General features: G+C 35.3%; 1 protein-coding gene across 7 annotated transcripts in view; it reads left to right on the forward strand.

Annotated features, from left to right (window-relative positions):
• The window catches only part of MAPK8 (mitogen-activated protein kinase 8), a 97231-nt gene that overhangs the window by 36813 nt on the left and 33195 nt on the right, over positions 1–27223 (forward strand). For 3 of the 7 annotated variants that reach the window (XM_042961236.1, XM_042961235.1, XM_042961241.1), the window contains exons 3-5: positions 4806–4979; positions 19989–20159; positions 23552–23681. In XM_042961236.1, the coding sequence (XP_042817170.1) occupies positions 20038–20159; positions 23552–23681 (252 nt within the window). In that variant the 5' untranslated portion in view covers positions 4806–4979; positions 19989–20037. Of the gene's footprint in view, positions 1–516; positions 570–4805; positions 4980–17957; positions 18063–19988; positions 20160–23551; positions 23682–27223 lie in introns of those variants that run through there. The other 4 variants (XM_042961238.1, XM_042961237.1, XM_042961240.1 and 1 more) reach the window with 3 other exon arrangements.

Raw genomic sequence — 27223 nt, forward strand, 5'->3', positions numbered from 1 at the left:
CTTTCCACAGACCTTTGTAGCTGGAGGAAATCTTTCTTATTTTATCTTTTACATACTTGCATGTATTCTGATGATATGGTTTTAAGAAAAATTCAAGGATGAGTGTTTGTCTCTGTTAATCATCTGTATCCATAAAATCTGAATGACATCCAGATAAACTTGTTACCCCTTTAATTCTCTTCATCTTTCTTCAGTACCTACTTCTTAGTTCTCTACTTTCTTTTCTAGATTGTCATTTACTGTTCCCCAAAACATACACCTTATTGTTTTCTTCATAGAAGAGAATTGGGACAGTAGGCATTTTTCTTACAGAAATAAACTTATTTTTTCTCATATCCACTAGATGGCTCAGGCGTACCACTTTGGCAGCACATACTGATGTTTGCCTGCTATGCCTGTGATTTCCGTTTTCTGAATACTGCTTGCTTTTAAGGTGTCTGGATGGGCTCTTATCTGGACCAGTTATTCCAGTGCTTTACTTATACCTAATTGCAAATTCCTCACATTTTCTGATTATTTAGAAACATCTGAGAAGTAGCTGAAGTGTCCTTCATATAAAAGTAAAGAAGGTAAAGTATATTTTACAATTCTTAGAAGATTTTATATTTTACTTTGAAGAGCTGTTCTGGACCTCAGTTCACTTGCCAACAGTCTGTATATAGATTCCCTCAAACTAGGCACACAGTTGGTAACTCATCCTTTTCTTCCTGACTCATAGTCTTCTGAGGCATTTTGCAGAATATGGTGGTACTTTATAAGGTTTTGAGGCACATTAGGAATATTTGCTTCAGTGCAGTGGTAATATTTATTGAGTGTTTATGTGTTTGGCACTGTACTAGGCAGTGAGGGGGAAATACCAGATGAATAAACAGGAAATGTTTATCAATAAGAAGCCCATTGCATTAGTTTTTTTTCCTTGAGTTTCTGAAGCCAAGTAAGGTAGAATGAAATAGCTGAAGGAAGTTGTGTTTGTAATCAGTCATGTGTATATCATGAGGAGAATTTTATCTTGTTTTGACATTGTCTGTGTTGATATTGTAGAAGATTTTTAAAAACTATTTTTTTTAGAAATATTTTATGTTCATGGTTAGTTTTAGTTGTTAAGTGGAAAGGAAAGGGAACTAAGATTGGTTGGATGCTTATCATGTTCCAATTTCTTATTTAAAAAAATTTTTTTTAAACGTTTTATTTATTTTTGAGAGAGAGAGAGAGAGAGACAGAGCACGAGTGGGGAAGGGGCAGAAAGGGAGACAGAATCCAGAGCAGGCTCCAGGCTCTGAGCTGTCAGCACAGAGCCCTACACGGGAGCCCTACACGGGGCTTGAACCCACAAACTGTGAGATCATGACCTGAGCCAAAGTCAGAGACTTAACTGTCTGAGCTACCCAGGCGCTCCTCCAGTTTCTTATTTAATGTACAGTATTTAATTTGATTATTTCCCAGTAGCCTGGAAGATAAGTACAAATATCTCCATTTTACAGATGTAGAAACAGAGGAATCAACTGGGTTAAGTAAATTGCCCAGGATCAAACAACTAGTAAATGGAGAGGCAAAATTTGGATCCATGCCAGACCTACTTCAGGGCTTTTGTTCTTTCTAGGCATCTGTGTTGTCTCCTGGAATAATGGTCCTTGTGCCTCTGGAAAGGGAACCTGGGACTCTGGCATGTCAAGGGTTGCTTTTATTCTTTTGACCAAGAGAAAGCTATTATTTCCTGAAGTATCAGAACCAATTTTAGTGTTTAACTGGTTAGATCCTTCCATAGTTTGACAGAAAGGGAGATACTCCAGTGGATTGATGGCCTTTGACAGTTGATCTTTTAGCCACCTTTGATGTTATAAAGAAGTGTTTGGGAAACTAGAGCAATCACTCATACTATCTTTGACATAATCTTATAATGATAGTAAACTTTGTGTAAAAAGTGATTTATCCAGAGAAATTGTACCTAACCTTATTTTTCAGGTATTGTATATGTATATATTTAGTACCCATGGTAATAACTACGAATTGATTCCATTCAGTTTGAAATGATACGATTTAAAAGAAAATGACAAGTGACTGAAATAAAAGTACACAACATATTAACAGTATTGTAACTAGATAACAGGTTGTTTCTTTTCACAAAACTCCCTTGTATTCTCCATTCTTTAAGGGTCATGTAGCTGTGTAAAACAGGAAATATAGTCATTGTCTAAGGTTCTTAAGTAAACAAGACTGAAATAAAGTAAAACAAACTTAAAAAAAATTACATAAAACAGGTATTTAATTTCTCTATGGTTGTGGTATCATTTTTCTTGGTTCTGTAGTCTTCGTCCTTTTCCACTTATTAGTAAACAGTCGTTAGGTACATATCCTTCAGAGTTTTCAAAGTTGATATTGTACCTTCACAACTATGAAAACAAAAATAACTCCTGACTTGAACACATTGATGTTATTTTATGTCATCAAATTGCAGTTAAACAATGTCATCCCATGACCATGAGTAATTTATACTCTGTCACCTTGTAAATTACCCTACACACTGCTTACATTGAGATTTTTATTCCTTTTGATGTATTATTGGGCATTGACAGTTACTGTATTTATAAAATGTTGCATTGTATGGAAATTCCAAAGCATTGCTAACTCTTGATAACCAAGATAATGATAAGCTAAAGAGAGTCTTAATTCTATCTTTCAAGGGGAATGTATAATTATCTGTCTATAACGAAACTTTGGCAAAGTTAGAGCTGAGCCAGAGTCAGATGCTTAACGACTCAGCCACCCAGGTGCCTTGGCAAAGGTGTTTTAAAAAGTGTGTGGAATTTCTAGCCATTTTATTATCGATAGCTATGTATCTGAGTTATTTTTTAGATATAAGGAAGGAATTCTAAGTTGTCAAGGAATGTGCATGTTCAGTGAGTTACAGTGGTGGAATGACAATTGGATAACAATTGTATCTTGCTGAATCAACTTACTCTAAATCTTAATTGCATATTTTATTGTTTAGTCACTTCCTGATTCAAGGAGAAGTCACAATAGGTAGAATTTAATAGCTAGCATGTTCTACTTCATATCTTGTAGAATGTTCTTGGCAAGTAAAGTCCACAAGAAATAAAAAATAAAATGAGAATTCTTACAGACTACAGTTTATCTAATCTGTTTTCCATAATTTGAAGTGTCTATGTCTTGTGTAATAAGAGAACCCTAGGTATAGTCAAATATTTAACCCATTATAACGTATTGTTAGTTGGAAATGAACGGATTTTTTTAAATGAATATTTTTAATGTATATTTTATATCCCTGTGTCTTGTAAATGTCATTGGTTTGCTATTTTGACTTTTTTGATTGTGGTCCATAACCAATATCTGGTCCATAAAAACATCACAAAAATACTGATATAGTATACACTGTGTGTGTGTGAAAGTAAAAGTTTCACAATTATTAACACATGAGCTTCTCTCTCTGATACTCTGTTCTCTTCTGTTTCATTTGAAAAATCTAATCAAAATTGATTTCATGATCCATCAGTGGGTTGGGACACATAGTTGGGGAAAAAAATGCCATATAGGATTGAAAAGTAAATTTTTCGCCCTAAGTATTGGCAGCTAACTATTCTGAAGCAGCTAGGATATTTGGAAAGCTTTCTTACTGCACTTTAATGGCTGGCTTCAAAAAAAAAAAAAATCTTGCTTTCTTGAATCCTCTCTGCTGTGTAATCACAAATGTTATTTCACTTTGTTTTTCTGGATGTGAATATTTAACTGAGTGACAGAAGGTGTTAAAACCAAAAAAATCTTACTTTCTTGACTCATCCCTGCTGCATAATCACAAATGTTATTTCACTTTGTTTTTCTGGACTTGAATATTTAACTGAATGATTAGAAGGTGTTAAACCAAGCCCACAAAGGAAAATTTAATATTGACTGAAATACCCTTGTTAATTGTATACTTTTACAATTAAGACATTTTAGTTAATACAAAGTAAGTTTCAAGTTAGTTTTTTAAAGGGATGTCATTAACCAGGACAAAACAACAACCCTTGGTAACGAAAACATTTTAAACATGAAAAGTCTATGTTGTAGACAAATAGAATTTTATTACTAATAAGTAGTCATTATCATATTCGGGAGCATTAATAACTCATTCAAATCATTTACATTGAATTGCTTTACATGTTTTATCTTTGCATAACCAAGAAACTTGACATTTTTTGTTGACATAAAATTTTACAGTTGGATATATAGGTAACTTTTAGTACAGTATAAAAAATACTAATACTAAGTGTCATGAAAGGTATAGATAAAATTCAGATGACAAGTACCATTTTCTGGCCTTATGTGATGGCTTATATTTAAACACTTGGAAATGATGGAGAAAGGTGTTTCACAGAAGAGAACAGAGACGTAAAGGCAGAAAAGTTGGATACGTTCAAGAAATAAAAAGAAGTACAGTTGAATAGGCTTTGTTCTAGAGGTAGTTTTTAAGCAGAGGAGAGAATTGACATTTTTTAATACCTAGTTATAGGAGATAGGATGGATTTCAACGGGGTGAAATTAGGCGGAGAGATTAAAAAATTCATTGAAATAGTTTAGAGAAGAAGAAATGAGATTGAATAGGATAGTGTCTACAGAAATAAAGAATTTATCCAAGATACCAGAGGAAAATCAACATGATTTGTCAACTCGTTAGATTAATTTATTCATAAGTATTAGATTAATTTATTCATAAGTATTAGATTAATTTATTCATAAGTATTTAGGTATCTGCTGTGCGATTCTGAGAACACAACTGTGAACAAAACAAATGCTATTTGTCCTTACAGGGTTTTTATTAGTCCAATGGGAAGCCCAAACATTTACAAATACAGTAATACATATGCTGCCATAGAGGAAAGCTGCTGTGCCCCGAGAGTGACTGCACTGGCCACTAAACTCAGAAACCTTACTGTTGTGTACGTCTTGACCAGGGAAAGTGAGTGGGGAGAAGTACGTTGCAGGTAAAAAGAAACCATGTGTCACCTTGTAGGTGAGAGAGATTGTGGTACATTGTGGAACTAAAATAAATTAATTGTAGCTGTATGCTGGACGCTGGGGAGGCCAGGGCTAAATCATCCATAGCCCTGAAAACCCTCATGAAAGGTTTGGGCTTTGTCCTACGAGCAGAAGGAAACCAAGGTATGATTTTAAGCAAAGGAGATGCCGGATCAAATTTGCATGTTAGAAGGATTATTTTTGTTAAGGATGCTTTAGTTTTAAGTAAGAAACTTTGGCAAAACACAAAGTGACCTAGAGACATTCAGCGTATGCAAGGGTAAGGAAGTACAGCACACCTCAAAAAGGTCTGGAACCAAAAACACGTCCTGAATTGGTATCAGGTGCTCTTGCTTTCCTTCTCCCTCACCTTCACCGCAAGGTGTCTTGTCTCTAGCTTCTGTTTTATTGTCTTTTTTTTCTGTACTGGCTTCTCGGTTTCTTTTACCTACAAAGCTAACCCACAGCCTCTTAGTTTTTCTCCCAGTTCCAGATTGCGTAGAGAAAATCCAATTGGCTCATTAAGTCAGTTGTTTCCCCTAGGTATAATCAGCTATGGCCAGGAGAGCATACAGCAGAAGCATAACTGCTTCAAAGCCCACCCCTCTCATAATTAAAGGGGTGCAGTGAGTTATGGGCTGGGCAGGTTTCTCGGAATTAATCAAATTTGGAAGATCAGTCTGACAGTAGAATGAAGAATTGAGGGCAGGGAGACTAGAGGTCTTCTTTAGGAGAATACAATAATTCAGACAACAGATGTTAGCCAGAGTTGGAGTGGTGAGTTCGAAGAGAATAAATTTGTGGTAAAAAGATTGAATCTCTAGAACTGTATGGTAAATTGGATATGGGAGGATAAAGAATCAAAGATAATGTCTGTGTTTCTGACTTGAATACCTGAGTTCACCATGATAGCACCCAGAGCTAGAAAGAACATAGAAATAGGTTTGGTGGGATTGAAGGAGATGGAATGAATTCTTCCTTATTGTCCATTCAGAGCTTGAGGTAGCTTTGAGACATCTAAATGGAGATGTTTAATAGACCATTGAATATATGCATCTAGGGCAGAGGAAAAAGCTCAGTGGTAGTTAAATATTTGAAAGCTAGTTTTAAGTATTAACTGAAGCCATGAGAATGGATAAGATGGCCCTGGGAGAGATAACAATAGAAGAAAGCCAGGACTGTGCTGAAGACAATCCTATTTGAGGGCTGGCAGGGAAAAGGAGTTTGTAAGGGAAGACTGATAAGTGAGAAAAATCAGAAAACGCAATGTTTTTAGGAACCCAAGGAAAGAGGAGAATGTGGTGAACAGTGCCAGATTCTGCTGAGTAAAATTAGGTTGACTTGCAGAGCAAGGAGTTTGTTGATCACCTTGGTGAATGAGTTTAATGGAAGTGGTGAAAATGGAAGCAGAAGGTTGAGAACTCTCTGAGGGGTAGAGATCAAAATAGCAAATAGTGCTTGAGAAATTTGAATGGAAGGAGAGAGAGGGGCCTATGGCTAGAGATTGCTTTTGATGGTGAAATAGAGTTTTTTAAGCGTGTGTATGTATTTTTTTTAAATAGTAGGGCCTTATTCATTATTGAGTGCTAGGAGAAAGAGTGATGATTATTTGAGCAATAGTAGTTATTCAGAGCACTGTTACATTGTCATAACGAAGGATGAAGCAAAAGTAAATATATGGATATTAGTTCGGCAAGAGATTTTCTGACTTTGGTTTTCTCTAGGAAGAGATTGTTATTATCTGCAAGTAAGGTAAGGTTGAAGATTTAAAGAGCAGGGGGACTATTTGAAATAGATTCTGTTGACCCTTGAATAATGTGGGGGTTAGGGGTGCCAGCCTTCATGCAGTGGAAAATCTGCATCTAACTTTTGACTTCTCCATAACTTAACTATTTACAGCCTGCTATTGATGGGAAGTTTTACTGATAACATGAATAGTTGATTAATGCATATTATGTATATGTATCATATACTGTATTCTTACAATAAAGTACGCTAGAGAAAAGAAAATGTTACTAAGAAAAATGCTATTTAGAAAATCAGAAGAAAGAGAAAATAGATTTATATAATACTGTGCTATATTTATGAAAAAAATTCACATATGAGTGGACCTACACAATTCAAACCTGTGCTGTTCCTTGGTCAACTGTACTGTAGAAATTAGAAAAGACAGCTGACTAGGGAAATCTAGGATTATCTGCCTGGCTTAGTTTTCAGGCCTTGAATTTAAAAGCAGTACCAGTATGCACCATTGTGTTTTTTGTTCAGCAGCTTCTGTATAGACTCAGGAGACAGCCAGTTTGGTCCACACTGTGTTATTCCAAGTTAATGCATCAGGAGAGAGCAGAGCAGGGATGTTGGCTTAGTGGTGGTCTAATGGACTGTGGAATTTAAGATGAGGAAGGAAAAAAGTAGAAGCTTTAGAAGCCTGAGGGTCCGTGTGTGCAAAGAATAAATGAGAATAACTCTGTAAGGGACTGATCCTAAGGTGAAGGTGACACTAAAGGAAAATGAACCAATAGTTTTTCTAGAAGAATTGTACTGCTGGTAAAAGAAATAGATACAGAAGGAAGAGTGAGTTTTGGAAGAAAGAAAGGTTCGATTTTAACTATTTATAGTTTGAATACCTATAGAACATACTCAGATGACTAAGAGACAGTTGAATATATAGGAGAGAGTTCTGGTCTGGAAATAAAACTGGGAGATCATAATTGAAGCCATGAATTTACCAAGGAAGAGAAATACAGTTAAACCGTGGATTGTGAGTAACTTGATCTGCAAGCGTTCTGCAAGATGAGCAAATAATTGTTTAAAAAAATTTTTTTTTAATGTTTTATTTTTGAGAAAGACAGAGTGTGAGCAGGGGAGGGGCAGAGAGAGAGGGAGACACAGAATCTGAAGCAGGCTCCAGCCTCTGAGCTGTCAGCACAGAGCCCTGTGCGGGGCTCAAATCACGAACTACAAGATCATGATCTGAGCTGAATCAGATGCTTAACCGACTGAGCCACCCAGGTGTCCCAAGATGAGCAAACATTTCTAATAAATTTTAACTTGATAAACAAGTGATGTCTTGCAAGATGAGTAGTTGTGATGCCAAATATCACATGATCACAACTGAGTCAGTGGTTCTTGAAATTTGCTTTGATATACGAGTGCTTTGGATTACAAGCATGTTTCCAGAACAAATTATACTTGCAAACTAAGGTTTTACTGTATATAGAAAGGTAAGGTCTTTTTAGGTACTATATGCATTTAAAGAGTGGGAAGTAGATGAGAAAAGTTGCTTGCCAGGTTTGAGCAATTTGCAAAGTGGTTCAAGAAGAGTTGACTGAGCAGATCCTGGATTTGGGAAACTTGTGAATGGTTTTTCCAGGGGTTCAAGAGATAGTGAAGCATGAAAGGTGATTGTAAGGATTTGAGAAGTAATTGTGACTTTTTGTAACATGTTTATTGCCAGTGAATGATGTGTATTATATGTGATTGTTTTTTTCTCCTCAATATACTAACATTTAAAAACCATAACTTTGATTAACTTCCTTATAAAAGTTTTTGGCCAGGTTCTGGCTTTCCGAAATGGAGTACACTGGTCACTTAATTTCTTAATGCCTCAGGAGTATCATAATTATTATTACTCAGGGCTATAATACTCCTGGGGCCTTTTGAGCCCTATTATCAATTCATTCTTGTACTGAATCTAGCATGCTTTGTTTTGTTTCCTCTGTGCCATTTGTTGCATCAAATCATTTGACATTATTATTTAAGGATCTTTTTCCTTCAAAGCACTTCATTGTTTTATGGTTTAAAATTATTAGAGGCCCCTTTAGGGATAAATAAATGCTCTTAAGTTAGCTAGCATTGTTGACTTTCATGAGTCAAAAACTCCAAACCAGAAAAGCCATTTTATCATTTCTGCCATTTAGCATGGGGACACCCATGTTATGTTAAATTGCTTTTTAAGAGATTCCATGAGCTTTTTCCTCATGTAGGTTATTGGACTACTCCAAGTCATAAATCTTTTGGGGAAGTATGGGGGAAGGAGGATTAGAGGAGAAGTACTTAGTATCTGCTATAAATTTATGCAGGGGAAAAAAAAATCTGTGTTTTTAGTCTTTAGCCTTTGTTGTTGTTAATGTGTTATTAGTGAAAAAAGAGAGATTTTTATGGTTGGTACAAGATAATAGATCTTACTCTGTGAAGGGCATTTTGAAGATGAGTTAGAGCTTAAAATTGAAGCTCTTTCTGAGTGATTGATTATAGGTTTGTAACTGGGCGATTAAACCTTTTTATTAATCTTGCAAATGTTCAGCTTAGATTTGTTATATCTGGTTATCACAATCAGATGGAAATGCTGCTTTTGTCCTCCATCTTGCTGAGCTTTCAGATTTTGAAACATGGTGTAATTTACTCTGAAATTCAATGATTATTTTTTTTCTCCTGGGAGCAGGCATATTTAATTACAGAAAGCTGTTTGTAATGGAATCACTTTCTTGTAACACCTACATAGCACTTTTTCAAAATTCTTATCATAATTACACTGCTGGCAAGATAACTAGTGGTAATTATATGTAGAATTAACTAATATGAATAAAATTCCTCGTACAATGCATCTGGGACACTTCTCATTTGCTACTTGTAATTTGTGGTTTTAGGAAGTGTCTCTGGTGGTGGTTGAATGTGATCAACATTTTCTTCTCTTGTGAGCCTGAGAATCTTATTACTACAAGATTTGGCAAAATTATAATTAGAAAGGGTCAGGCATTTGAATCTGTCTCAAGGAATGAGTTCTTTCGTATGATCAGTTTTTTTGAAAGCAGAACAGTTAACCCAAGCTACCACATTGTACAAAGATGCCCTTAAAGCTATAGGTATTCTTTCTTGCCTAATAACTAAAAAAAAAAGAAAAAAAGAAAAGTGACAGGAATTTTCAAGTATAAATTTTTTTTAGCTTTAAAATGAAAATATTTTTTGAGTACCTTGAGGAATAGTATATTCTTACAGATTAGGTTATTTTTATTGAAATGAATGTCATTGAGAAAATTCTCACTGCATTTTAACCACTAACATAAACAATGTACACACAGTTGAGCAGCCCAGAGCCAGCTTTCTTAATATCTTTGAGATTTTTGCCATTTTGAGTACAAAGTAATTTGTAGAAGCTTGGATACCAGCTAACTAAAATGTGAATGGTATTAGAATATATATTGGGTTGTTATTGTTGTTGAAAGGTACTTAGAAGCATCCTACTTTATTGCTAAGGACACTGCTATAAAGTCCTGAGATTGTTAATAAATAACTTGAATGTCTGAAGTCTTGGAAACTAATTCTGAAGCTTAGTGTTCATGTGGCTGCTGCTATTTTAGTTAAAGGCATCTGCCTCAAAATACAGAAATTGTGAAGGGACACTGATGTGTTAGCATTATTTTGTGGTTGGAATGTAATAAACCTAAAAAAAAAGAGGTTAGAGTGGGAGAGAGCCAAAGCATAAGAGACTGTTAAAAACTGAGAACAAACTGAGGGTTGATGGGGGGGTGGGAGGGAGGGGAGGGTGGGTGATGGGTATTGAGGAGGGCACCTTTTGGGATGAGCACTGGGTGTTATATGGAAACCAATTTGACAATAAATTTCATATATTAAAAAAAAAAGGAATGTAATAAACCTACTCAAATAAGCTCAATTAAGAGATATATCTATTTTATAAATAAGTCCTACAAAAGCCGATTGCTGAAGTACAAACTGAGCCTTATTTCCTCTGCTCCCTTTGTGGGGGAGGGTGGGACTTTTCTAGAAAAGAGGGCATACTAGGTATGATTGTTATATAGTAAAAAGAATCACTGGTGGCCCAGACATCCAGGTTATCTTTTAGCTGGAATACTTTCTTTCTGCACTCAATGGGTAACTAAAGACGCACATTAATGTTTAAAGGATAACATGTTTAAAGGAAACATAGCTAATGCTTGAAGGATTTACCTTCTAGTTTTTTACAGAGGATCTGTGGGAGTAGATCCTATCCTCTTCATAAATGAGTAGTGCAGAAAAGGAGGGAAGAGATACCACCTCACACCTGTTAGAATGGCTAAAATTAACAACTCAGGCAACAACAGATGTTGGTGAGGATGGCGAGAAAGAGGAACCCTTTTGCATTGCTAATGGGAATGCAGACTGGTACAGCCACTCTGGAAAACAGTATGGAGGTTCCTCAAGAAATTAAAAATAGAACTACCCTGTGACCCAGCATTTGGACCATTAGGTATTTATCCAAAGGATACAGGAATGCTGTTTCGAAGGGGCACATGCATGTACCCCAGTGTTTATAGGAGCACTATCTACAATAGCCAAAATATGGAAAGAGCCCCAATATCCATCGACTAATGAATGGATAAAGAAGATGTTCTGTATATATACAATGGAATATAACTCGGCGATCAAAAATAATGAAATTTTTGCAACAACGTGGATGGGACTAGAGTGTGTTACGCTTAGCGAAAGAATGTCAGAGAAAGACAAATATCATATGACTTCACTCATACGTGGAATTTAAGTTACAAAACAGATGAACACAAGGGAGGGAAGCAAAGATACAAAAACTGAGAGGGAGACAAACCATAAGAGACTCTTAAATACAGAGAACAAACTGAGGGTTGCTGGTGGGGTGTTAGGTGGGGGGGAAGGGCTAAATGGGTGATGGGCATTAAGGAGGGCTCTTGTTGGGATGAGCACTGGGTGTTATATATAAGTGATGAATCACTAAATTCTTTTCCTGAAATCATTTTTACACTATATGTTAACTAACTTGAATTTAAATTTTTTGAAAAAAGTCTCAAATTTAGAGGGGCATTATTTCAACCCTCAGGCAGGCCCAGTTAGCCTCTTTTTTTAATAAAGTCTGAATAAGGTGAATTAATTCTTTTAAGATTCTAACTTCTCCCTAGAAGCTTCATTATTTTAATGCTTAATGGCAGTGATATTTCATCTTACACAGGTTTAACTTTTAAATATCCAACTATGCATATCTTACCAACAAACTGAGATCAGTGACAGTTTAAATAGTACAGACAGTTCTGCCCATCCCAGTGAGCTTATGCCCTTGGAGGCAGGAATCTGTGTTCTGCTTTAATTAGTCCCTATGTTTTCCATAGGGTGAACATCTCATATTCAGCCCTAAAAATTATTGTACTAAATATTATTATTGTATATGCTGATTTAAATAATTTTTAGGGGTGATTTTGTGCAAGTTTTACAGGTTATTTAGAATGGACTCTTGTGCACACTGGACTTAAGAGTTTAAAGTCAGTATGTAAAGCCAAAGTCAGAATCACTCTTGAAAGTTCCCTAACTCATAAAAGACAATATAAAATCTTCTGTGCGTGCGCGTACACACACACACACACTTCTGAACATTATTATGCACCTTTAAATTGGAGAATCACTAAACTAGAGTAAAGTACTCTAGGAAAAAGAAAAGTACACAAGTGTCTGTATGTTCAGCCCATTCGGCTTTGGAGATGGTAGATGAGTAAATAATTTTGCTTCTTCTTGCCTGTTGGTTTTATGTCATTCTGTTTTAATTTTCTTTAATGTTTTATTTAGTTTTGAGAGAGTGTGAGTGGGGGAGGGGCAGAGAGAAGGAGACACAGAATCCAAAGCAGGCTCCAGGCTCTGAGCTGTCAGCACAGAGCCCAATGGGGGGCTCGAACCCATGAACCGTGAGATCATGACCTGAGCCAAAGTTAGCCACTTAACCAACTGAGCCACCCAGGTGCCCCTACTTCATTGTGTTTTAATAATGAGCTTAAGTCTTAATACTTACTAATAATTTTTGGCTGTGAGGATTATACTAGCTTGTTGAGTTTTACTTTTCTATAGGATAACTTCTGAAGTTAACTGGTTAAATTCTAAGCTTAGCTATTAAATAGATTTGTGATGCAACCAGAGTTACTTCGGTTGTCTTTGAGGCTTATCTGTATGGCTGCATTAAACTCATTCTTTTTTTCCCCTAAATACTTCTAATATAACTATTTAGTTTAACTTGTTTGTCTCCACATTCAGGCTTACCAGACCAACCATTTTATAGGTGGACCAGCCTGATAGCAGTAGTTCCTTGTGTAGACGTCATAGAAATTGAGTCATAAAAACCTAATTTAATCTCCTTTTCCCCTGCTAACAAAGGAAAACATTGGTGAAGATAAACAGAACAATTTATTAAGTACTTTGTGACTTCATATTCTTGGTTAATTTTTTTAGCAGTTATTATTTAAATAATAACTATACAGAGAGCTGATATGTTTTGGAAATCTGAAAACCTAGGAAAGTAATCCTTACCCTCAAAAAGATCACAGTCTGGTAGTAAAATCTGTATATCTAAATATACAAAGTGGTTTAGATAAGACATTAGGTTCAGGCTGGTTTGAGTGGCAAAGGGTTCCTGAACATCATACTTAAACTGGTCTTTGGTAGATATAGTGGGATGGAAAAAATAAGTGAAAATGTTTCACAAAAAGGAAAGGGAAAATAAGCAAATTTCAGATGCATGAGAGATTTGGGGGTTGATAATTTAGCCATGTTTACATTGTAGTGTTCTCAACTGTAGGAATAATGAGAGGTGAAATTTGAAGGCTAGAGCTGAACCTCAAGCTTTCCACAGCAATTGATTGCATGTTAGCTTTTTTGAACCTCAGTTTACTAATCTGTTGGATGGGATAATAATGCCTGTCTATTCTCTGACTCTTGTGAGCCTCAAAACCAGTCACATCTAAATTCTACAACTGTAGTTTCTTTGTTTTTAATCCAAGAAGAGGCTTTCCTGAGTAGGGGCATGAGTGAATCAGAGTCCATACCATTTCTTCCTCACACTTGTGCTCATCCAGCTTCATCATGGAGAGAACAGGACAGCAAATGCATTCTCCATAAATGTCACCAGTAGCCTTAATGCCCTTATCTTGAAAATTGATCCTTCTGTCTCAGTCACTTGATGGTATTTTCTGATGGCAGAGCGACACCAGTATTTCCATCTGTATGGCCACACGTGTTCTGGATCCCATTCCTTTCTGCCTTTTCAGAGATCTTGTGCTACCTGAAACTTCATTTTTTTTCATTCCCCTATTCTCACCCTTCCTCTATATATTGGATCCTTTCTATTAGTAGGTAAATATGTTCAGGTTGTCTCTGTGTTATATATGCTATGCTATACTATGTTATATATTATATAATCTAATCACCCTCCCTTGACCATTTACCTTTCTCTATCAGTTTCCTCTTTGCTAAATTTCTCTATACAAGTACTATACAAGTACTGACATCTACTTAACCTGTGTCTAAAATCATATCCTTCTCACCCCTCAGCTCATTCCAGTCTAGCTTCTACCCTCATTACTCTAACTCAAGCGGTTTCTTTGATATTTCTGTAGCATTCAGAGCTATTGACCACTGACTGTTCTTTAAAAACACTTCCCTTGGCTTCTCCAAGGTGTTCTGTTCATTTTCTATGTCTGGTTCTCTTCTCTAACTTCTTTGTTGGCTTATCTTTAATTGCTCATTAAATGTCGGTGTTTACAAAGCTGAATCTTAGGTCTCTTTCCCTTCCTACTGCACTCCTTTTGAGTAACATCATTCTCATTGGTTCAGTAACAACAACTCCTAAATTTGTACCTTTCACCCACACTCTCCTCTGAGGTCCAGTTCTGTATCTGGCTACCAACTTGATATTTCCATTTAGATATCTTGGAGATATCTCCGACTCAGTGTATTTATAACTGTTCCTCTTCCTTCATATCCTTTTTCACCACCAAGATTTTTTTTTTTATTTTGGACTCTAGTATATGGGTGAAGGACTCAAATCTTCCTTCTACTCCTTACTAACTTTGTAACCCTAGGCAATTAACCTTTCTAAGACTTAATTTCACCATCTGGAAGATGGAAAAACAGTAATTCCTATTTCAACATAAGGAAACATCAGACAAAATGAGTATATGGGATTTATGCTTCCAGCCAAATAGTAGTAACAAGAACTGAATTTACCCTTAGCCACAAACAACTAGAAAACATCCATAGGCCTCTTGTGAGGATTAAAAGAAATTTATAAAGCACTTGAAATAGGACCTGGCATTAAGTAAAGCCTATTCAAGTGTTTGTATTTATTTTATTATTGAATATGGATATGATGATAAATTATGGGTAGAAGCTAAAGTGGTGAGCAAATTATGGTATTAAATGTTTATATTATTTAAAAAAACTTTTCAAACCAATACTTTTAAGCTTCCATTATAAGAAAGTAGAAGAGCAATCCCAAAACAAGCAAAAAGAAGGAAATAAAGACAAGAGCAGGAAGTAGTGAAATAGAAAAGTATAAAAATACAGAAAACCAGAAATTAAATTCTAACTTTTAAAAATGGTCAATAAGAGTGATAAAATTCTAGCCAGATTAATCAGGAAAAAAGAGAAAAGATGGATTATAATAACAGGGATGAAACAGGATACATGATTACAGATCCTGTAGACATTACATTGGACAACTTAGATGAAATTAGCAAATTCCTTGAAAAACACAGAACTACCAAACCTCGTTTAAGAAGAAATCGAAAGCCTGAATAGTCCTCTGTATGTGTGTATTAGTTTTTTTTTTTTTTTAATTTGCAATGAAAACCTTTCCACAAAAAAACCCTTGTCCTTGAAGGCTTTCCAGAGACATTTTATCAGACATTCCAAGATCAAATAATACCACTTCTACACAGAGTCTTTCAGAAAAAGAGGAGGGAACACTTCCCAACTCATTATATTCACCGTGAAAGAAAACTACAGACCAGTATTCCCTATAAAAATAAATTGAAAAACCTTCAACACAGTTTAAGCCAAGTGAATTAAAATAAAAAGGATACTTTTGACTAAGTGGGATTCATTGCAAGAATACAGGTTGGTTCAACATTTGAAAATCATCAGTGTAATTCATCATATAAACCAACTAAGAAGGCAAAACTATATTATTATCTCAATAGATCCAGAAAAGTCATTTGACAAAATTCAGTACTCATTAATACTAAAAACTCTCAGTGAAATAGGCCATAAAGAGAACTTTCTTATCTTGTTAAATGGCATCTCGTAAAATCCTGTCATTTACATCATACTTAGTGATGAAAGACTAAATGCTTTCTCTAAGATCAGTAACCAAGGGAATGATGTTTGTTTGCTCTTGCCACTTCTATTCTGGATTGTATGGAAATTATAGTTAGTACAGTGGGGCAAGAAAAGGAAGTCAGAGGCATCCAAGTTGGAAATGAAGAAATGAAACTGCTTGTGTATGTAGGACATCTCAAAGAATCCACAAAAAAGGCTACTAAGACTAATAAATGAGCTTTGTACAAAGTTATTATACAGAAAACTTAATTGTATTTCTATGTGCTAGCAATGAACAATTGAAAATTTAAAAATAAATTAACATGAAAACATTTACAATAGCACCCAGAATATTAATACTTAAGGAGAAACTGAACAAAATTTTGCAAGGCCTATATATTGGGAACTGTAATATATATAAAGGATTACATATTATGTGATTCCATTTATATAACATTATTTAAATGAAAAAAAAATGATAGTGGTGGAAACAGATCAAACTGCCAGGGGTAGGGTTGGCAAGAAAGTGTGATTATATACAGGGATAACATGAAGGATTTTCTTTGGTGAGATGAAACACTTCTGTATTCTGATTGTGATAGAGATTACACTAATAGGTGTATGTGGTAAATTTACATAGAACTGTACACACACACACACACAAAGTGCATATAAAAACAAGTAAAATCTGAACAATGTCCGTTTCCTTGTTGGCTAATAGTATGTACCAATGTCAACTTTCTCTATCAAATATCAATTTTTGATAATTGTACTATGGTTATGTCAAATGCTCTCATTTGAGTGAAGCTGGGTGAAGCATTGCCAGGAACTCTGTACTATTTTTGTAACATCTGTGTTGGTTTAAAATTATTTCACGGTAAACAGTTTTAAGAAAAAGACACTGTTAAGAAAATAGAAAGGCAAGCCACAGACTGGGAAAAAATGCTTGCACATCTGATAAAGGATGTATATCCAGAATATATAAATAAGTACCAAAACAATTATATTTTTAAATGGGCAAAAGAATTAATTAGCTACTTCACAAAAAAAAGATGTAGCATATAAGCCCATGAAAAAATGTTCAGCATCGTTAATTATTAGGAAATGCAAATGTAAGCCACAGTGAAATACCACTGTGCACCCGCTAGTAAAATGTAAAGTCACAAGAAATTGGCAATCACAAGAAGGTTACTTTGCTTACTTTTGCTTACTTTTACTTTGCTGGTAGGAATGAAAAATGGTATGGCCACTTTGGAAAACAGTTTGGCAATTTCTTATAAAATTAAATGTAAGAGTCAAAAACCCCATTCCGAGGTATTTACCCAAGATGAATGGCAGGGGGAGTGTGAACGTTTATACTAGCGTTATTTGTAATAACCTCCAGACTGGCAACAATGCAAATGTCCAAATGGTATATCCACACAATGGAATACTATTGGGTTGTAAAAAGGGATGCAGCATAGATTGTTCTGCCTAGAAAACTCCCTTATTTCCGTGTCTGGTTAACTCATAATCTGTGTTCGGATCCTGCTCAAACATCACAGCATAAAGGGAATTTTTTCTTGAGCCCAGACTAGCAGGCTTGCTTCTATCAGCATCCTGTCCTTTCCCTTCACTGCTCTTATCACAACCATAGTGATACACCAGCAGATTCTAAGCAATGTAAGGTCTCCTTATCTGTCTTAACTGCAAGTTCTGTGGATGGCCAGATGCTGATTACTATTGTGTTGGTACCCAACATAGCTCAGGTGTGCCGGTAAATATTGTACAGCTGATAATGTAAGTGAGTAGAGTTTTCTATTTCCTTTTTGTAGGAGTGGCAGCTGTGGCTTCTACAGAGGTTACTACTGGCTGGGTCTGCCTACTTAACCTTGGGTACTCTGTCTGCTATCCCTGCTCTGTTCTGGGGTGTTGTAGCTATCACTGCTCAGCTGCTGCCACAGGTTAGTCTAGACTTCTGCGTGCATACCACGGGCACTCCTGCTCCTGGGCCCTTCCGTTCTGAGAATAGAGAGAAGCCTTTCCTTGCCATTAAGGAGGCCCTGTGCTCAGCCTCTGGCCATATGTGCAAATTACCAGAGAGCATTATTACTGTCTCCAGGCCCTGGGGAGACCTAGTTTCCAGGATAAATGTCTAGAATATTTGATGAGGGCCCTGACACCCAATGTTTCCTTCGTTTCCTCTTTTCACTTCTCTATTTCCCTACTCCAGTAGACAAGAAGGAATGCAGGTTAAGAAATTGGTCTGGGTAACCAATACCTATATTTGATCAGCCTACGGGTATATCTAAGTGTTTAAATCATGAGCAAACTTTTTCCTTTAAGCCTCTGGTTCCACTTAGGTAGATTAATGACACTTGTCATTTCAGACACTTCTCTCTGGAGCGTTAACATGACTAGTTTTAGTTACTAATTTTGGAAGTGTTTCTCTGGCCCCTCTTTAATTTATCCAAATCATTGATCCGACTTTTCAATTGCTCTCAATTTATTTACCTTCTTTTTTAAAGCTTACACCGTTTGGACATTTTTGTTTAGTTTCTGTTTAGTTTTAACGCCATCACATCTAAGAATTCTCATTAATTTTAATTTTTTCTCTTATCTGGATTGGTACAATACCTTACTAGTTTTCCAACTCTTGCTCCGCCTCCTCTTGGAGTGTAATCTCCAGGTAGCAGCCAGGGAGCTGTTCAGTGGTTTCTATCCTACTCTGGGAATTAAACTGTTAGAATCCAGTTCATGAGCTTCTACATAGTCTGGCTCTAGGGCGCAATACAGTGCCTGGCGCAGGTTGGACACTTAGTAATTCTTAGTATTTGTTAAATTGATTCTTTGCATTGTAAGTCTAATCAGGATTTTGTTTTTGTTTTTGTTTTTGTAGGCGTTGCCTTGCAACCACACACACAAACAGTAATTCTTTAGACTTAACTGGTTTCTAGTCTTATTGTGGGATGTGGGGAGTAGGTTGGAGCTGTCTTGCATGCATTTTGCAATAGGCCACTTCTGTCTAGAATGAGTAATAGGTATGTCAATAAATACAGCTCAAACAAGTAGAAAAAGACTTCCTTGGCTTATAATCAGTCATGTGGCAAAGAACTGTGGTCAGAACTTAGGTTATGCTTCTGAGGCCCCACAATTCATAACAGTATATTGCTTTATTTCATATCCTAATATACTAAATGCTTTTCTCTATATATTTTCTCATTTTTAACTTTGTTATCTTTTTATTTTATCATATAGTTTCTACCCTTCTTCTCATCCTTTCAACCATTCTAACAACATATGCATTACACCCTGGGTGTTGCTGTTGGAGGTCAGGGGCATGGTGACAGCACTGTACTGTGTTTGTTAGTTAGGGGTGATACATGCTAACCAGCTTACTTGCCTGCCAGTTGGTTGTTTCTTCCATGTCACATCAAATGAGTTTGCAAATTATGATAGTATCAATTAAGTTTTCAGTAATCTATAATAAATACATAAAATGACTGGTTTTAAATTTTCAACTATGGAAGTGACCTTAAAAGCATGTTTAGTTATAATTATTTGCTTTTGTTAAAATGTTTTTACAGTTTTCCAATAAGTTAAGACATGTATGCATGTTAATACTAGTGACTTACAGTGAAGAAATTGTTTACCCTTGTAAAAGCTGTGTTTTGTTTTTAACTATCAATCCTCTCCTTAAGTATGGCAGATGCTAACCAAGTTCTGAGGTATTTTTTCTTTCTATTTGTGTTTTAATGTATTTTAATGAAGTAGCTCTTTTACCGTGCTGTAGCAGTCTGTGTTATACTATCAGTGAACAGAGTGAAGACTCGAATTTTAAGATTAAATACATTCATTTTGTTAACATCACATTTTGTTCCATTTTGCAGCTTCTCGGTGAATATTTGGATGAAGCCATTAAATTAATTGTTTGCCATCATGAGCAGAAGCAAGCGTGACAGCAATTTTTATAGTGTAGAGATTGGAGATTCTACATTTACAGTTTTGAAACGATATCAGAATTTAAAACCTATAGGCTCAGGAGCTCAAGGAATTGTATGGTAAGTTTTACTTCCAAAAATTAGGCAGAGAATCATTAACTGCTATCTTTTCTCCTCTTGTAATATAGATACCTTGGTAAATATTTAACTTGCTTCAAAAAAGTTAAAATAAAACTATGTTATTTAAACTAAAGCTATAACATGGTAATAATTTTGTTCTGGGTTGATGTTCTTTATTATTCATTAAACACAACTTTATAAATCAGCACTGTCATCTTTAAGTATAAATTATGATTAAATACGTGGTCATAAGCCATGTAAAGACAAATAATCTATATCAGGAAAGAATAAGTGGCATGCTTGTTAATTCCATGTATACATCTATTCCCATAGCTAGTTTAATAAGAAGCTTCACTTAATCATCATTTTCACACTACAATGAAACTCTGGAATTTCAGAAATCTTATTTTATACTGGGGAATGAAGTGAGCTCATTTTTCATTGTGTGTTTCAAAAACTCATACGTATCTTTAAAACTGATTTACGAGCTAATTTCTGCAGTGGGTGTAGGCTTTATAGATCAACATAATTCTTAATAAACTGAAGTGTAGAATACTTTTTGGGACAGTTCTGCTAATGATTTTAGATCACTAAGTTAGCATAATCTAGTGCTTTGGGGAATTCTTAGCCTCGCTCTAGCGTAATTATATCTTTATTACCTTTTCTTGACCAGATTTGTCTCAGAATCTATTAAAAATCATAAGTGTTTATGACCCCGCAGGTCTCCCCCAGGTTCCAGAAAAACACTTGCACATGTACCTAAAGAGACTTTTCTTTGCAACACTGTTTATAGCAAAAATTCTTAATAGCAGTGAGTCTATCCATGAGAATAAAAAATTGTGATATATTCATACAGTAAAATACTATACAATATTTAGGATGAACTGGAGCTGTGTTTCAACAAAGACAGTCTCAGAGTTGTAGTGTTGTTGAGTTTAAAAGGAAGATGCGGAATACATATACCTTATAATACCATTTATATATAGTTGAAAATACACAAAATAGTACCATACATTTATGGATGTATATGTATGTAGAAAGCTATAAAAACAATAACACCAAATTCTTCAGAATAATGTCTACTTCCAAAAATAGAGACAAAGAAAGGGGACTTTATCTGTGAATTTTTTAAAAATTCAGAGCAATTATGGTAAAATGCTAAAATCTCTCACATTTCTGTAATAGGAACAGTAGCATTTATTCTCTTTTTTGTACTCTCGAAATAATTTATAATACCAAAAATTACAGAATTTGGGTAACTTTTTTTTCATTTTTAGTATTTTGGGTAACTTTAAAAAGTATTATTGGCTAGCTGGTTGTCATTTTCACCAACCACATTTAACCAACCACAAATTCATTGTAAAGAAAAAATGTGGTATAGTCAATACAGGAAGGATTCTGAAATCCAGCTCATGGTTCAGATTCTAGCTTTATGGTGTACTAACTTTGTGATTCATGGCAAATTAATATTGCTAAGCCTGTTTTCTCACCTGATTTACATTATTGTGAGGAATATGGTATTTATATACATATATATGCACATACATACACATATATATGTAATACATGAACATATATATAAAAGTATATATAAAAATGTTTTTTCTGTACCTTCACTTATCCTCAGGTAAGTACATTTTGAAATTTGTGTACCAGAATTTAAAAAAAAAAAAAAAAAAAAAAAAACTGCTTTGGAAGGGACCTCAAGCCATCTTAACCAGCCTCTGTTTTGTCCTAAGGAATAAGTGTCTTCAAATATTTTGCTTATTCTTTCACAAAAGATTATTATGAAATAGACAAATATTAAGCTAAAAAGTTTTTAAACTCACTGTGTGTGTTTACTATCACTGTCAACTGAAGAAATTAATTTTTTTAAGGCATTATTTTGGACCCCAGTGATAGATGGTAAGATTCATTGGGATCTGGATTGATCTCTAATTTGTACACATTTAAGTATCAACAATTAGAAATCTAACTTCCTTGGATACAAAATAGTACAACCTACTCAGATACTTTTGAACCTCTATAGTTTAAAATGTTACTTTGATTTAACAAAAAATTAATAGGAATGAATTTAATGGTTAAAAGTAAAACATATTTTATCTGAAACAGTCAAAACTTTTAATCATCTTTAATGACCGCTAATGTTGTGGGTGTTGTTTTTTAATTTGGGGAGAACATATACACAAATATGGTATTTTCTAACTAAAGAGTATAATATTTATGTCTGTTTTGCTATGTGTATGCATATGTACATATATAGGAAATAAGTTATGTCCTATATATTATGTATAGATGCGTCCATTTATGCCAAAGTGCTCATTTCTTAATACATATTTTTTCAGTACATTTGATATAGTGAGGTTGGATGAGAGAATAATTTTAGTCAGTAGTGTGCTAACTTTCCAAATATATAAACAGAAGTCTTTAAGTATGTTAGGTAGTCCAGTATGAAAAGCATAACCTCATGTCTTAGTCTTTTGGTCTCCGCTTTGCTTTTAACTTTCTGTCTAACCTAGGGTAAATTACTTATTAATCTCTGGTGAATAAGTGGTGAATTCAAATGATTTTAAAAATTTCTTTCAATCATAACATTCTATAATTTTAAGATAATTTACCTTATTTGTGCTTTACTGTCTCTGGTCTGTCATTTGTAAAACATGATGTTTAGTCAGTATCATATGGTAAAGATATGAAGAGTAATGAGTATGGTGTTGCTGTATGTCACAGAATTATGTGTTTCAGTAACAGTTATGAAGCATCTTCTAATGTCCTGAAATCTAGCATTCATATCTATAGGCTTGATTTTTTAATTCCCTTCTCCAAAACAAATTTTAAATACTTTTACATTGTAAAATAACCCTTTGTATAGCTCTGTATGTATGTTCCTTCCTCTTTCTGTATTCATTTTGTTGTGTCCAAAGAAGTTGGAAGTGATCTACTTATGTAGAATTCTTCAGAAAGTATTTTGGGTAGAATTTATGACCACATGTATTCTTTAATCCTGTCTGCCCTTGGTGTAGGTGCAAAGTGAAGGATTCATCAGACTTTAAGCTATGTATTGGGCCTGAATACTCATTAAACATTTATGCATTGAGTGCCCATTGTATGCTAGGGAGATCTTGGAGGACACCCAACTAACAAGTACAGTTTCTGCTTCACAGTCCATTGTCTCTTTGAATCCATTAGCGTTTTAAGAAGCAGTTAACAATGCTATACATTGTTGGAATATGCTGTAATAGGTAGAGAAGAAACATGTTGCCTGTCAAACACTGGAAATTGATACAGTTGCATTTATCTTTGGCGAGAGTAAGGAATCTACATGAATGTTTCATAAATTCAGTTTTGTAGATTTTAAAGCTTTGTTGTTGTTTTTGAATTTCTTGTTACAGTGCAGCTTATGATGCCATTCTTGAAAGAAATGTTGCAATCAAGAAGCTGAGCCGGCCGTTTCAGAATCAGACCCATGCTAAACGGGCTTACAGAGAGCTAGTTCTAATGAAATGTGTTAATCACAAAAATGTAAGTGAACATTTGAGAAAATGTTGTAAGTATAGATGAAATCAAGATTTGTTCATGAATACATAACTATCAAAACTTTTAAAAATATTAGGTGCTTTAAATGCTCTTCCGGTTTGAAACATTATCTAAAAGGGATATATGTCTACAGTGTGAATTTTTCTCAATTTTATTAAATTATATCAAAAGAAAGACAGTTGATGAAATTTAGATTGTGTAGTTTTTTATTTTTCAAAAGGAGTTTTAAAAGAGGTAGGTGTTTTAGAAGAACTTGATTTAGACTTGGTCTCATCTTCTACTTTTTGTCTTCTGGCAGGCTGACATTTCAGAAAACTGTAGCCTTAGCACAGAGGTGAAATTGTTCCCATTTTACTTTGACAATAGTTATTTTATTTAATATTGGATATAAAATAGAAATCATTTCTCCCTACCCCACTCCTGGTTTTTTAAGTGATGCTGATACTCACTGGTGACTTTAAGTTGAAGATAGTCAGTGATTTTATGAAGCAGTTTAGCAGAAACTTCAAAAGTTTACCAAACTTCAAACTTCTTTTGAATGAATGAAATGAATGAAAGTATTCCTAATTCTTTTTCCTAATGATTATAAAGACTTAAGCATATAACTTTCATTCATTTTGAGAATTGTTAACACTTTGTAAAACTTACTTTCAGCATACTTTCATGATTACTTTAATGGAATGATTTTTATAAGCCAAGAGGAAATAAACTAGGGGTAAGTTATGCAAGGGACGGTTTTATGAAGTACTAAACCAAAAGCATCTGACTGGAGATGTTTTGTGGTATATTTGTCTAAAGGAGTTTATAAAATGCAGTAAGCTCCATGCTTTCTGATTGCAGATAACACAGTTTACCACATTTTGAGAGCTAACTGTGCAAGTTTCTGTGTACTGGAGCTACTAGTCACTGTCGGGAAAGGATGAGGCTCCTGATTTGGGGGAGCTTATTACAGTGTTATTTTGAAGACAACAGAGAGTGAAATACCGAATATGATAAAGCGGTAGAGGTTTGATTGTCATATCATGGTGGATGGAAAATAAGTGCTGAGATTTCAGGGGAAAGAAGATTGCAGGGAGCTTTCATGAAATGGGAATGCTTTGGGGAAGGGTGACCCTAGACTAATTCTTAAAAATGGGGTAAAAATTGGATTGTTAAAGAAAAAGAGCCTCCCAGAGAAAAAGAATAGCGTTTAAAAAGAGATACAGTTTAAAGTCCGTCAGTGACAGCGAAGAAGTTGTGTCACCATTCTTGTTTAGGTGGGAGCCAGCCATGTTGCTTGTCTGGGTTTTCCCTCTCAGATGGAGCTGCTTATGCCTCTTGTAGCCTGTTTCGTGGCAGTGATGGTGGTGATACTGCCTTAGTTTTGCACTGGGGACACGGCCAATAACTCCCTATTTGCTGAGCCAGCTGACTGCAAAAATAGATGGTTCCATCGACTAAATGGAGGGCATGGAAAGCTTGTTTCACATAGTTAACCCTCTGCTGGGGGTGGCAAGATCCACGCAGGCAATACCCTTGGCACCTAGAAGAGTGCTGACTGACGTAGAGTAGATGCTCCTAACATATTTGTTCAGAGAATGAATATAAAACTAAATACAGTTGACTCTTGAGCAAAGTGGGCATTAAGGATGCTGACCCTCTGTGTAGTTGAGATGTACATATAAGTTCCAACAACCCCAAACTTAACTGCTAATAGCCTACTATTGACTGGAAACCTTACCAATAATATAAATAGTCGATTAACACATATTTTGTGCATCGCATGTATTGTATTCCTTTATTTTTTTAATTTTGAGAGAGAGCACGAGTTGGGGAGGGGCACAGAGCGAGAGAGAGAGGAGAGAGAGAGAGAAAATCCCAAGCAGGCTCTGCACTGTTAGCGTGGAACCTGATGCAGGGCTTAAACTCGTGAACCACGAGATCATGACCTGAGCTGAAACCAAGAGGCGGACAATCGACTGACTGAGCCCCCCAGCCACTCCTACATGTATTGTATTCTTAAAGTAAGCTAGAAAAGAAATGTTATGAAAATCATAAGGAAAATTTTTACGCAGTACTGTACTGTATTGAAAAAAATCCATGTGTAAGTGAACCCTCCTAGTTTGAACCCATGTTGTTCAAGGGTCACTATGTATAGGGAAACCAGGAATGATGGAATTTTTACATTCCTGATGGATGGATGGATGGATGTTTTTGTAATGTCTTGCCTTTTCAGCAGTTTCATGCTCTACACAGATTAATCTCTTCATTGGTCTAAACATGTTTTTTCCCACCCTCCTTTTTTTGTGGTAAAATACACATAGTATAAAACTATCGGTTTAACCGTTTTAAACATACAGTTCAGTGGTACTAAGCGCATTCATATCGTTGTGCATTTGTTACTATTTCCGTAGATGCTTTTGTATGTCCACTTGGTCACTTATCTCTGAACACACTGGTGTGTCACCTGTAGCACACAGTACTTCATGTCTGATCGAATCCTTCAAGAGGAACTGAGGCTTGTCATCTCCTCTTAACCGTGGACATTGTAATCCTGTTTGGAAATCAGGTCACCGTTAGGTTCACATTGTCTTACCAAGTTATTCTTTGTCACAAGTCTGCTAATAGGTCACATCTTTCCCACCTTTCACTTTCTTTTTTTCTTTATAAAGATTTTATTTTTAAGTACTGTCTATACCCAACATGGCACTTGAACTTATTAAAACCTTGAAATCAAGAGTTGCAAGAGCCAGCCAGGTGCCCCCCCCGTCGTTCACTTTCTTTTTACTTTTTGCTTTTGGAGATTAAGTATATAGTACTTTCTGTTTATCCCTAGAATTTCACATATGAAATCTGGTTTCTGTTCCCAGACTGTTGGGGGTTGCTTTTTCCTTTGTTCTGACTTTTCACTAGCTGGCTTCACTTATCAATTTTGCTCAGGATGCCTTCATAATAGCTGGATTACTTCATTAGTGACCTTTGTTTATATAGCAGAAATTGTGTGTGTAACTAAAAAATTATCCATCTCTCCTGAATTCTTCATCTCATTCACATGGGTATTATGATTGGAGACATTTTCAAAATGCCTTTTTGAAATCTCCATATATGTACTTGGTCACATTTCTGACCTGCTGCTGTTCTTTGTTGTCATTGTTGTTTTATTCAGAGAAGAAAGTACAGTTTCTCGGGGAGTTTTTACCTGCTCCTAGTAAGTGTTACTTCTTTCACATACTTCTGTATCACCCACTTAATCAGCACTTGACTTTTGTTTGCTGTCCAGTCTATGATTGATATAATTTCCCTTCTGTTCTTTTTTGAAGGAAAAAAAAAGGGCCACTGTCTGCCTTAATCTTTTATAGCACCTTTATTGAGATACAATTCACATGCTGTACAGTTCATTTAATGTGTGTAATTAAGTGGTTATTAGTGTATTCACTGATGTATATGACTACAGGCAGTTCTAGAACGTTTTCATCACCTCAGAAAGAATCTCTGTATTGTGTAGCTCTCACGTTCCTATCTCCCATCCACCTTAGCTCTAAGCAACT

Source organism: Panthera tigris, chromosome D2 (genome assembly GCF_018350195.1).
Source record: "Panthera tigris isolate Pti1 chromosome D2, P.tigris_Pti1_mat1.1, whole genome shotgun sequence".
In the NCBI taxonomy this organism is placed as follows: Eukaryota; Metazoa; Chordata; class Mammalia; order Carnivora; family Felidae; genus Panthera; species Panthera tigris.